This window comes from Ischnura elegans, chromosome 8 (genome assembly GCF_921293095.1).
Source record: "Ischnura elegans chromosome 8, ioIscEleg1.1, whole genome shotgun sequence".
Classification (NCBI taxonomy): Eukaryota; Metazoa; Arthropoda; class Insecta; order Odonata; family Coenagrionidae; genus Ischnura; species Ischnura elegans.
In genome coordinates this window covers 113,010,208-113,024,572 of record NC_060253.1, presented here as the reverse complement: position 1 = coordinate 113,024,572, position 14,365 = coordinate 113,010,208, and the positions used below count along the sequence as shown (strand labels likewise).

Here is a 14,365-nt window from a genome sequence, read left to right as displayed (position 1 = left end):
ATTTTCAGCCATTTATAGACGCTCTGCATCATCAACTTCCACTCACAGAATCCCTTATTTTTCATTTACAAATTTCATTACTTATAACAGTCATTACCTATTATTCAAAATGAAAATTTTTCAAAACAAGTTGCAAACAAATTACACTCCCATTGTATAGTTCAAAAATATGGCAGTTGCCATGCAATCAAGTGGATCGTAGATTAGTGCAAATAGATATGACATAAAGATGCACATTTTTAACTTGAAGAAATAAATTTTAATTCTTGATCTGGGGACAATGTGAGAAAATGGATTACAGATGGCTCTCTGAGATTATAAAGTGAATAATGATAATAAACCAAACTAGAGGACATGCCTTACCTAGATATTATTATAGATATATTATATTAAACAATTGAATTATCTTGCTTCAATTAAAGGTTAAAATTACTACTAGCAATACCACAACCAAAATTTGAAAGACAGCCATGGATAAGGAAAGTAGTTGATTCATTGACCATTGGGTAGAAAAAATAAACATGCATGCACATTACTCCACTACCAAACACCTCTGCCACCAATTTCTAAAAGGTGCATGTAATTAATTTTGAAAGAATCTAGCAGTTTCTCATCAATATTGAATGAGCCCATTACAATGCAGATTAACAATATTTAGAGAAATAAATAAATATTTATAACAAGTCAAGCATGTAAAAGAAGCAAAAATGTAGGGAAAAGCTTGATAATTTATCAACCTAAAATACTGCTCTAACATCAAAAGCAACAATGACGCTGGGGGAATAATGGTGTGTGTGTATAATTCTTTTTAGTTATATGGAAATTTAAAAAAATATAATACTTAAATGCAAGAAATTTAAAATTTCAATGATTGAGTTAGTTAGCTTTTCTGTATAGAACATAACATATGTTGCAAAGGTTGGTAACTTTAGTCTCAGCCCTTAGCACATGAAAGGTTGTGAAGGAATTTGGACAATTTCTGGAAAAATTATTGCTGAGCTATTCATTGGGAGAGAATTCACTTTGGGAATTAAACGCCATATGAAGAAATTTGGAATTGGAGTGGTTCACTTCCTTTTTTGCTTCAATTGAGATTAAGACCGGAATCGGAGCTGAAGCCAAAGACCCAATTTTCAAAATAACTTCTGCAAAACCCAGTTAAAAAATTTTTATCATCTAAATTTATGCTTTATAATTTAAATATAAGGATTAAATGGAAAAAAATCACTTGTGACAAAACTTTTAGTTATTTTATATATTAAAAACCTATCAAAAATTATTAACTGCTTTTGAAATTAAAGCAAAGACAAGGCCACACTTGATTATGAACCTTGAATCAATAATAGGCACCATGAATACAGTGCAACCTCGACAAAACGAGACCCCACGGTGCTCCAATAAGCACTCGCTGTAGCGAATTGTCGCTTTACCGGAGGTGGAGCAAATAATAGCTAATGTACCTATTGCGAACAATTATTCAGGAACAGGAGTGGTGCGGCGACAGATAAACATCTATCCGATAAATGTAAGCATAAATCCAGACGAAAGGCGATGTTTTTTTGCGTCGCTAAATTTCCTAACTTAAACAACAATTTATAAGCGCCGCACTGAGCGCCATTTTTCTATGTACTTAATTAGTGCATTTACGTAATCGTTCCACTATTTTGGTATTTCCCACTGAAAATTCAAAAATTAACTGATAAAACTGTATTGCGGTTATATAATGCCTCAAATGCTTCCATTGGTGTATGTTTATAGTTCCTGTACATTAAACAGCAGTTAAGTGAAATAATGTATTGCATTTGTTTCTGCAGCCGAAAACGGTGGAAGGTTGTATAACGATCCTACCTCGGAAGAATCTTTCTATCAAATAATACTAATTACTTCTACATATAAACTTATTACTGTAGATAATGTCCATATTATCTACGATAATGAGTTTGCTAAGCATGCAAAATGATGTGATTAAAATTGCCGTTGTTAAAGAAAGTTCCTTTTTGAGTGGTATGCTCGCGACGTATTTGAAATAATACAATGAGTTTACCACGGCACTGCAATAAAAACGGTTTGAAGTAAAATTGGTAATATAAGAAAAGATATTAACGTGATACTATTTCACGAAAAAATATAAGGCAGATATTCTGATGTCACTTTAGTAAAACAAAACCAAGATGCAAGAAACAGCGACGAATATAACTCAAATGGGTAATATTTGCGACAAAGAAACGGAAAGGCAGATGCATCTGATGGACCCTAAGGCCAAAAAAACTTACTAGTATGAATTTATCGATTTAACATTCTCAATAATGACTGAGAAACATGAAAAAGGAATGCAGAATTTTTTAATTAAATAAAATAAAAGCGCAGCATCATCTCTTCACCTATGCATTCTGTGGCGGTGCCAAATGCATAGGATATGGCGCCAAACGAGAGTCAGTTGTTCTTTGAGTTCTTTCAGCGGCCACCAGGGGATGCTCAGCCGCCCGGGTGACGGAAGAGAGTGCCAGTGCGACTCCAACCACTGACGCGAATAGTTCACCCTTGTGAATAGTACATTGTGATCGTGACTATTACATGTAACCGGACAAGAGAATATGTACATCCATCCGAACAATTCACGCTGATTGTGAGTATCATTACATCGTACATCCTACATCATCGCTAAGGTGTATTACCTCCCTTTAGAAGCATCATTGCAAGAAATACCTTGTACTGCAAGGGTTTTGCCAGGGAGTAGGTTGTAAAAGAGTTCCGTTTCGACTATGTTATATCACACGGGGAATACTTCTTAAGATACTTAGGATCGGAGTCCTTTCTTCCACGACTTCAGGTTTACACCGCAGGCATCACCAGCAATTATGACGGGAGATAACGCTTTGGTGCTTTGCATTAGTATAATCAACCTTCCGAACTCTTGAAGTTCTTGCTTCGCAATCTATCCCTGAAATACTCCGCTTTAGGCTTAGGCGTAGCCCCTTTCTCAGAAGTTCCCACAGATTGAAGTGGGCAAAACCACCCGAACAAAGCTCCCTCTAACTCTACATAGCCTGCATTCCTTGGGTGCTTTTGTTTGTTTCTTAACTGCGGAGAGCGAATAGGAAGATATTTTAATTCCGCCACTCTCATATTACTCTATTATTTTTATTTTCTTGCTTAGACGTGTTTGGTGTTTTTTGGCCATGGTGTCTGCCATCAAATGCTTTCTATTCACACAACTCATGGACGTGCGAGTGTGCTGCCGACTGCTTTCTGCCGCCCGAGGAACAAAAGAAGATCAAGCATTCGCGAATGATAATGTCACGATATTTTGACCAAAATGAACTACTTATTTATCAAACGACAGTTTACTGCATGAATTTGAGACTGAGCACTCCATGTTGACTTCATTTCTAATAGATCGCAAGAAATTACAGAGATAAGGGACTCTCGGTGAAGGTTTTCCGGCGAAGGACACTCTCGCTATGGCGAGCACCAACACCATAAGGGCCTCTTAAAAACAAATTTTTTTACACGCTCATTATAGGGTCAATTGACGGTGCATCGACTATCTGTCGTAATGGCGGGGGTCTCGCAATAGCCCGTGCTCGCTTTAACGAGGCTCCACTGTACTTCACTTTGTCAAATCGACATCACATCATTATATCATTGATTTAACTTTAAAAGGTTTTTAATGGTAAAATGGATGTATTTAGTGAAGAGATTTAACAATATAGTAGTTTATAAGATGATGTTATGAAAAAAGGCTGCAATTTCGATTTCAGACATATTTATTTAGAGAAATTTTTACTTAATAGATTTTTAAAACTGAACAACTTCTGACAGTTAAGCTTTGAATCATATTTTGCAATAAATATTTTATTATATATTTTTTATTTATAACCGAGTCCTCATTTAATGCCATGACATAATCATAGAAAATCAATTTTCAGTAAGATTGCAAGGCACAATCGAGAAAAAAATCATTGATGCCTTTAATATGTGTTGTATAGCAAAATGTTTTAGCACAAAAGTAGTTCAAATTTCTAGCCAGGACTTTTTTCGGACGCACATTGAATGTAGTTTCAAAATGGATATATTATAAGTAAAGTCCTACATTCAATTTTATTTTCCAACCGTTCCACAGATATTAAAGTAGCTTTTGCAAGGGAGACTTTTTTCCCATGACTATTTTACATGAAAAAGGAAAATGACTCAAAACAATTAAATCTGAAGCTAATAAAAACTGTTTCCAAGCTGTGCACATACACGATAGAACCTAGATAAGAAACATTCCCCTCAAAGAAGTTTGACTTTCAGGTCCCAAATTAAAGCCCATAAGTTGTGTGCTAACTTCATCTGGATGATAAGTTCCCGCTCAATATGTTTTCCTGGATAAGAAATTATACTGACAATACAAGAATGACATAATTAAATTCTACCATCATAAAATTGTTTGAAAGATATTTACATTTGATTTGATTTTCAATAAGTCTCATATCTTTATAGTTTAAAATGCTCATTTTTTCTATATCTAATGGGTAGAAAGTATGCAAAGTCAAAATGTCTCAGTGAGATAATTTAATCTCGTTCCATAGCAACCCATTTATTAGAGCACATCCCTTGACCTCATCATTACTCCTATGAAACAATTCCTTTTATTGACGGTGTTTCTAATGTACCTGGAAGCACCACTGCATGTTTGCATGAAGAGGAATCATTTTCCATTGGTTTAAGGAAAACGTTTATCAAACAAACCACCCTGGATTCATTATTTTCCTCTCGACATTAACTGAATAAACTGCTTTCATCTGAATAAAATGAATTTGGATCTATACATTTTCAAAGATTTGAAATTTCACCCGCTCTCCCCCATAGAAGTTGATCCCCCTCTAATACTACTTCTCAAACCTTGGTCCCCTAAAAAACAATCTTTTCATCCTGATCCTTGTGTAATAAGGCTGTCACGAGAAGGGAATGGGTCATTTTTAGAATTTGGAATTGAATTCGACAAAAAAAGGGCATTAAAAGTTTGAGGAAATTAGGAAATGCATCTTCCTGATCCTCTATGCTAATGAGAGTGTATCAGCCAAATTAGTAATAATCAGCAATGGCATTACATGAGGCCTCATTACATTTCTCATAATTATTTAATTATATTTATGAATTACATTTATAGGTTTCAAACTTTTCCATAATTTGTAATGTTTTATAACAAACCCCTTGGGTATCTGCATTGAATCTCATCGCTGCTATCAGGGCAGTCAATTCTTCTATCACAACGCTTTTCCGCAGGAATGCATTTTCCAGTCCTACATTGGAATTCATGACGTAGGCAGTAGAATAGCTGTTTTCCTGCTCATAAATCACGCAAACACACACACAAAACAAAGGAACAAAGCAGGAAAATAAGTGCATTGAAGCAATAAACAACAAAACCTAAATTAACATCTTGAAATTATAGCTTTGTAATATAGCAAATGGAAAAGAAAATTCTTTAAAATAATATTTCATAAAAATACATTAAGGTTCAAGACATAATTGGAGCAGGTAAAAAAAATATCATGCACACTCAATATGTGCTTAAAATTTGAGATTTATTAATATTAACTCATAAAAACCAAAAAACAACACCAAGTTATTTTCACCACCAAATTATAAAAAGATATACATGCATACCAGTAGGTAAATCAATTCATTGAATAAGTAAAATTTTCAAAAATGGGGCTGGAATATGATCCCAACGACTCCATGAGGTTTAGAGCTATTATAGTGTATCCTATCAAAAAGTACAGGTATTTTCCAGCTTATAAGCATGCAATGTACAGCCACTTTTAAAAGTTTTAGGACATAGTTTGTTGCACCACTTCTGCTTCTCGAGGAAATTAGTTTCCCTTACTACTTTTGTAGCCACTGTTTATGCATTGTAGATATTTCCTTTTGCACTTGATGATATATGCTTTCAGAGGGAGAAATTACCTGCAAATATATCATTCGGTTTCGATTTATGCTGGATATAATGATTACTTCGTGTGCATTATCTGCGTACTCGATCTGGTTTTCACAATTGGTTTGTATTTTACCTCTTATCATTAGATCCACGTAAGTAGTTACAGTGGCCTAGTGAATTACATGTGCTGATGAGACTGAAATGGTAACAGGTTCGAGTCCTGGTCATGGAAAACTTTATTCGTAACTTTTTTCAACTTTCTCACTCGTTCTGTTTATGTTGAAGGTTTCAAATCATTTAAAATTATCTGCAAAAGCTTTGAATACTGTTTTTACGGTAATGAGTTATATAAAAATTATGAATACTGCAAGGGTTGTCTCAGGGGCAGACCCAGGATATTTAATTATATAGTCTAGCACTCTAATTACTTTAATTATAGCTCTAGCACTTTAATTATATACTCTAGCACAAAAACACAACACAAATGAACATAAAAATTTGAATTGAACAGGTATAAGAAAAAACAAAGCATTTCTTTCTTCGGAGTTGTTTTCGAACGTTATAAATTGTTTCTTACCTGGGGGGGGGGGGGGAACAAGGGCCTGACAGGCAAGCAATCTACAATTCAATAAATACAAAAAGAGTGAGCAAGCTGAAAAAAAAGTTGCGAGTAAAGTTTCTGCGACCGGGACTCAATCCAGTTACCATTTCCATCTAAGCAGCACGTTTACTTCACTAGGCCACCGCAACTACTTACATGGATCTAATAATAAGTAAAGTACAAACACATAAAAATTAAAATATTGTATTGTGTGATTGGGGTTTCACAGCTGTGTAGTATTTTTAGGTGCCATTGCATAATGTGGGTGGTGTCCTCAAGAGGCAAAATCGTTAGAGGAGCAGTGGGTGGGCAAGGGACAGGGAGCACATTATTGTTCACCAACTCTTTCATGAAAATTCTAATTCTTTTCAAGCTTCCAGACTCTTCCTCATCTTTTCCACTTGAAGCGGATGAAATCACTCAGGTGTTGGTTTTCCATTGGCAAATGGCAGTTAGAAAAATATCTTCTCCCCCTCCCAACCACCCCTATGTACTCGAGGCCACCCGCATAATGTTGTAGAGCCTGGAAATACTGTGCAGCAGTGAATCTAGCACAATAAAATATTTATAATTTTATGTGTAAGTGTAATCGTATTGTTTAATTAATTCTGTCTCCATGACAGATAATTTCAGAGAGTTACGCCGGAAAACATTTCATTCTCAAAGCAATGATTGGTGCATTATCACTAGGGTGTGTGCCATTTCACAGCATAAAACCTTTCATAGAGACATTGGCATGAAAGTAATAGAGCAATAAAAGATGCATTGTTCCAATTCTCCAAAAATAATTAATGAGAAACTTTAAAACAGGGTGAATAAAAACTTTATTCATTTTTCAAATCAAACGCTCATCCTTCAACCATTATCATCCATTTTTCTAAGTGCATTCATTGAAAGCTTGTTTTTAAATTGGCCTACTTTGCAAAATACCTCAAATTGTAACAGTTCAGGCCACGTCCACATCAAGAGTAGAAACAAAATTCCATAGGTCTAGAGAGATTGTTAGTGAATTTTTAATTATTGAGGTTAGACATACATTTGTTTGTACTAACATGCATTAAACAGAACTTGACTAATTAGAGAGAGGGAGAGAGAGATTCAGAAGAAAATGATCCTGGATGAAAAGGGAAGTTTTGCTGCTAACACTCTAGCACATAAACACAACACGAATGAACTTAAAAATTTGAATTGAACAGGTATAAGAAAAAACAAAACATTTCTTTCTTTGGAGTTGTTTTCGAACATTATAAATGGTTTCTTTCCACGTTTAAGAAGTCAGTTGAACTATTAATAAGAGTGCTAAATTACTATGGGATTTCAAAATGGCCATTTGATAGGAGTGTTGAATTGGAACAGTACTTAACCAAAGGAGGAGCAGCTCAAATTCGTTGCAACACCGCTGATGCCCGCCATCTTAATGAGCATGTATTTTAGCTGAGATAGCTAGATCACCGTTCTTCCACTCTGAGCAGAAAAATTTACCAAGGGGAGGCTAGAGCTTTTCTCTACCAGGAGAAACAGAGCAGGTGCAAACCTGTCAACCTGAGGGCCGGCACGGAGGACCCCAACTGCTTGGTAACAGATTGGTGGAATGCCAGATAATTTGGAAAAATTAATTCATCAGCCAAAATATGAAAAACACCAAATATTATATGAAATTTGTTAATAATTTACTGTTTAATATGGCACCAAACACCCAGATAATCATTTGATAGTTAGACTATTTTATTGGTAAAAACTGAGGATGAGTCGGTTCTTAAACTTTTTTGGTTCTCGGTACTGGTCCGTTTCTCCCCGATCGGTTCTCGGCTCCCGATACTCAGTGCCAAGAATGAACTCTTATTATCTGAATTTATGGCAAATTTAAATGAACAACCACGAGAAGTGAACTAAAATAATTTCACTAAAGATGTAAATTAGCAGGAAAGCTCTGTTAAAGAATACATGATCTACTGATTTTTCACATTAGATCAGACAACCACTGGTTCTTTCTCCAGGATTTCATTTTAAAATTTCATCATTTTTGCCCTATTTATTCTTTTTTTGATAGAAATATTGCCTGCAGTACTGAGCAGGCTTTCACTGAAAACAGTAGTGGTCAATGTTGATTTTGAAGGCCTGCATGAAATATGCTCGGAGCACAGCTTACACACTGCATAACATCACGATCAATAGTGAAACTCCCCCCACTCCTGATGACATCATCCGTTAATTTGTTCTAACTTGTGAGTCACTTCAAATATATTGTGTACTCTGCAATGTTGCTTAAATTGTTATTTTAATTGACCACTTATTCGCATGCTTCACTGTCACAGTTCTTTTAATCTCAACAATAAACTGCTCAACACACTGGTACAGCGACACCGTGGATAAACTGAGTGGCCGTGAGCTAATGCAAAATTGTAATGCAGTGTTGCATTCTGCAGGATAGCCATACTTTCGGTTTATCAGCTTACGAATAAGCTATTGGAATGCATCTTGCTCGTATGACAAAGAATTACTGTACATGTATATGATTCAATCTTACGACCACTTTCAGACGAATAAGTTTTCCACCAGCCGCCGTTCAGGGCACGTCACACAGCATTGCAGCCGTCTCTGGTCGTCTCGTCTGAAAGTCGCCTCAATTTTACGTGAACGGCGGCCGGTGGAAAGTCGTATTGTCTGAAAGCGGCCTCAATGTAGCACTGTCTATATTTCATGCCTTAGAGGGCACATCGCCGGGCCGGATTGAATTGGCCGCTGTGCCGTCAACGGCACAATTCGACTCATTTGACGAGACCTTTGATAAATTGAAAGAACGGTGCCGTGCTGTGGACGGTGGCAGGTGAAGGTTCAGCCTGTTTTCAAAGTGGCTATGGAAATGTTATATTGCTGGCGAGAGCGACAAACTGACGAATCCTTAAATACACATGTTAGCGAGCAAACTCTCAAGAGAAAAAAAAAGTGGACGCCATGTGATTGGAAAGTTATAAATGCATTTCTTGATCTTTTTTTCTTCACTTTTTGGCCTTGAATATGCTGCAGACCATTTTGGCATTGGGCGCCAAATTCCAACCCTCCCGACCGTTCCGAGCCAGTTCCAAAGAACCGACTTTATGCGATCGGTTCTCGATACTGGCTCCACAGGCCAAGAACCGGCAGTGCCAAGAACCAGGAACCAGAACCAACCCATCTCTAGTTATAACTATTCCATGCATTTGATTTCTCACATTCACTTTCCAGAGCTCATTGAGAAGATAGTGGAAGGAGAGACTAGAATGCCAAGAGAATGGAATGCAACCCCTAGGAGGGAAAGGGATGGAAATAGTTTGGTTTGGAAGGGAGGTTAGCCAATCGTCCCATTCTCGAAAGAAAGAGTCTGGGCTGTTTGGAAAAAAAGGGCTTGTGACAGCAGGTTGAGAGGAGAGATGCTCAAACGTTGAAGTGAGTTTTTCCTGCAGTCACCAGTGCAATCAAACAGATATGTAGAGGGATTTTTTTTGCAATTAACGATAAAACAACAAATAACACAAGTTTTGGTCATTTCAATGAAATTACACCAATTTCAGTGCTTACAGTGGGCAACACAAATTTCATCATTTTTTAATAATGCATCATAGGTATCTAAAAGAGAAAAATTTGTTTTTGATGTGATTTAAATAAATGTACAATATTTAATTTGTCATTTACATGTTTTTTTCCATGTTCCTGTACACTCATAACATCTTGGCCGGCTCATGTTAACCTTGATTTTTTTGTTATTAATACGCAGAAGTAAATTTATGCCTAAAATACATGTTCAGCAAGTTGGTGGGCATCAGCGCTGTAGCAACAGATTTTCAGCTGTTCCTCCGTTAGTTAAGAAACAGTTCCAATTCAACACTCTAAACAATGGGACACTTTACATCCCATAGTAATTTAACACTCTCAATGATAATTCAGCTGGTTTTTTAAACGTGGAAAGAAACCATTTGTAATGTTCTAAAACATCCCTGAAGAAAGAACCCAGTCAACACATCAATTGTGCCCACCATGTCCCCGTACTGTGGCCATAGTGGGTTGCCATTGTGGCCCCACAATGGTTTTGACCCCCGGCCAAAGTGTGGCTCGCCATAATGTGCCTCTAGTGTGGATGGTATACTTTCTTTACAGCGATTGAATCAACCAACTCCAATTTTAATAACTCACCAACAATCCTGTTTCAATAGCAACCATAATATAATATTATGTCTACAAATGTTTGATTTGCCAATCTGTGGCCTTCCTCAGACGAGACGATGCAATGAGTGGCCATTGTTGCGCATGTGTTTGGCAAGCCAAACTACAGCTTGCCGGATGGCAACCACAGTCGGGCCATAATACGGCAACCTCTGGCTAGCCATAGCCATGGCTGCCACAGGTAAACCACAATTTGGCCACATAGTGGCCATAATTGCTGTGCTGATTAGGAAATATTTTATTTTTTCTTAAATCTATTGTGCGTATTTGTATATTTAATTCACCTTTCATTTTCATTTTTTTTGCTGTTGCTAAGACAGCATTTTCCATTATGTTTAAACAGTACTTTTCTTTGTTTAAAAAAATAAAATTCTAGTTAATATTTTCTCAAATTATTTTGATTTTTTTGCAACGGTGTGTTTACTGTAAACCCTTAGCTAACATGGGGGGGACTCTGTGAAAAATTTTCATCACAAAATTTAGAGACATAATAAAAACACATAAAATCACAGTTTGGTTTTAAAATCTACAAATTTCAGGAAAATAGCATTTTCCAACAAATCTACTCATATGCTTCCCATAGCTGCAGCAGCAATTAGAATTGAGCAACCCAGTGAGGGAGCGCACAGAATTTTCTTTGCTGCTGCAACATGGATTACAAGTACTCACTCTCTCTTTCCACTCTCAAGTCCACAAAGTCTGATGAAGTTCCTAATGCGGACTCGGCATGGCAGAAGTAACGACCTCCGTCCTCCTCAGTCACCCTTCCCAATTCCAAGATGCTTACACCACTCTGAGGATCCTCGCGTTCCCTATAACGCCTTGGCAGAGGCAGGCCACCATCCCTAGCCCACGTTACCCTCGTTCCTGGCATGATTGAGCACTTCAGTTCTACAGATGATCCTGCATATGTTGTCACATCCTGTTGAGTTGCCTGCACAACTTGCTGCCGCTCTGTTATTTGTTTTAGAAACCATCAAACAGTATAATGATTATTGAGAAAACAATGGATAGAGCAAAAGCAAAAATGAGATGTGCACTAGACTTCACAAAGCTTTGTGCTGCATGCACAATTGCACAGATTTCCTATTGGCATAAACCAAAGCACAGTCAACCCTAAATAGTCCAGCTCACAATCATCATTTATGCATGGGCTTTTTTCTCACACCAGTACATTGAGTTTCAAAGAGCACTCAAGAAAGGAGCAGAAATGAATATCTTACAAATAGATGCATCTCTAATAGGGCTGGGTCAGTTACACTTAGTTTTGGCTTCAGTTTAGTTTCTTGTTTACGCTTTAAGTTCCAGTACTTCATTGAAAACTGAAATACCTCAATTTTCAACTTCAAAAGATTTGTTTGTCCAAATAGCATCCATATCTCGGAAAATAGTAATCTCAGTTTTGATAAAGTTTCTTTAACTTTCGCTGAAAACATTGCAAGGCAATCAGAGCCATCATGAAGAGCAATAATAATGATGCACTGAAGTCAGATCTATTGCTGAAATGATCCCTCAAAAGGACAAATGAATTGTCATGTTTCACCCTTGCTTCATTTGACCTTGGATCCTTTGGGATACAATGTGGGTCAGATTTGATCAGCGCAACACCAAAGTATTGAACCTTTCCCCAACCTCCAGTTGCCCAGCACAGAGGTGACCTAAGCACGTGCCATATGACAGCACATGTTGTTAATTTGTACAATCACCACTAACCTAATTTTCATACGAAAAAAATGATTCTTTTTTATTGAATGGCCTTGTTTGCCAAAATATGCAAGAGATGGCTATTTATTAGCTTATATAATATGTTGCTTTATAATATATAATATGCTTTAGCTTTAATAATATGTTGAAGTCCCGTGATTGGTCTAATTTATATCAACTCAGATCCTATAATGACTCATTTGAGTATTTTTATTCTTTATATCAGTATTATTTTGACATTTGTTTTCCCCTGGTCTCCCAAAAAACTAGAAACTTGTATTTAAGTAATAGAAACCATTGGGTTACTGATGAAATACGATACCTCTCTCGTAAAATGAAGGAACTAGCTATTTCTTATAAAAATAAATATAACTCAATTGATTGCTTGGAGTATAGAACATTTTAAAAAATGTACCGTCAAAAGTTACAATTGGCTAAGAAAACATTTAACAACTGTAGAATTCTTAATGCCGATAATAAATCTAAAGAAATTTGGAAGATCATAAAGGAAGCTAAGAGTTCTATTAATGATCATCATGATTTCAAATTACTGGACTCCACTGGTAATATTATTTCTGAATATTTTCAAATGGCATCTAACTTAAATGAGTTTTATTTGTCCCACCAGACAACTACAAATACTTCAATTCCTGTCAATCATTCTTTAAACCCAAGCCTGCCTAATTCATTGTACCTGTTCCCTTGCTCTGAATTGGAACTGATGAACATCATTAAAAAAATTCCTAACAAAAGTAGTCCTGGTATAGATGGCATCCCAGGCATTGTGATAAAAAAATCAGCTAATTCTATCAAGGAACATATACTTTTTTTAATTAACAAATCCTTACAACTTGGAGTTTTTCCTGATGCCATTAAATCTGCCAAAGTTGTACCACTATATAAAGGCAAAGGTAGCGAACGGGATATGAATTCTTATCGTCCAATATCCTTACTAAATCAGATAGGGAAACTATTTGAAAAGGTCTTCCATAATCGACTTGTATCATTTCTAGAATTTTCTAACCTTTTGTCTGGCTCACAGAATGGTTTTAAGAAATGCAGATCTACATCTACAGCCACCTATCATTTGGTAAATTTAATACTTTCAAATCTTGATAATAGAATCGAAACCTTGGGGCTATTTTTTGATTTTTCCAAGGCTTTTGACCTAGTCAATCATCAGTTACTCTTGTCCAAATTAGGACACTATGGTATTCGAGGTATCCCTTATAACTGGATAAAATCTTACCTCAGTGCAAGGCATCAACAGGTTATTTTATCAAAGAATGGCACTAATTTTATTTCTCCCAGTAAAGAAGTTACATTAGGCGTACCCCAAGGCTCAGTCCTGGGCCCTATCCTATTTTTACTTTACATTAATGATCTGCCAAAAATTTTGCAGATGGTTCAAGGAGTTGAGCCAATTTTATATGCTGATGATACTAATGTAATTGTATCATCACCATCGTTAAACAATTTGTCCTTGAGGGCATCTAGAGTTTCTGAACTTCTGTGTGAATGGTGTTCACAAAATCTTTTGAAACTCAATCCTGACAAGTCTGGACTTATATACTTTTCCAATAAAAATAAACCCCCTGCTTTATTGACCATTGATCTAGGGGGATCACGCATACCCCAGATTTCTAGTTCCAAGTTTCTGGGAGTTGTTTTAAATAAAAATGTGTCATGGGACGAACATATATGCAATCTTCGTAGCAGGTTGAACTCTATTTGCTTCCTTATCAGAAGTATCAGGAATACTGTAAGCCTTGATATTTTACTCTCAATTTATTACGTAGAATTTTATTCTTTAATTATCTATAGTATTCTGTTCTGGGGTTCTTCCACCCATTCCGATTCAATTTTCAAAGCTCAAAAATGTATAATACGATTAATATGTAATGCTCCTTTTAATGCACCTTGTCTTTCCTTTT

The 14,365-nt window shown here is 36.2% G+C and overlaps 1 protein-coding gene across 8 annotated transcripts in view; it reads right to left on the bottom strand.

Moving 5' to 3' along the window:
• Nucleotides 1-14,365, bottom strand: part of LOC124164372 (basement membrane-specific heparan sulfate proteoglycan core protein-like) — a 1,400,348-nt gene that overhangs the window by 67,351 nt on the left and 1,318,632 nt on the right. For all 8 annotated transcript variants that reach the window (XM_046541669.1, XM_046541671.1, XM_046541670.1 and 5 more), the window contains 2 exons: nt 11,397-11,681; nt 5,197-5,331 (listed from right to left, as the gene is read on the bottom strand). In XM_046541669.1, the coding sequence (XP_046397625.1) occupies nt 5,197-5,331; nt 11,397-11,681 (420 nt within the window). The remainder of the gene's footprint in view (nt 1-5,196; nt 5,332-11,396; nt 11,682-14,365) is intronic.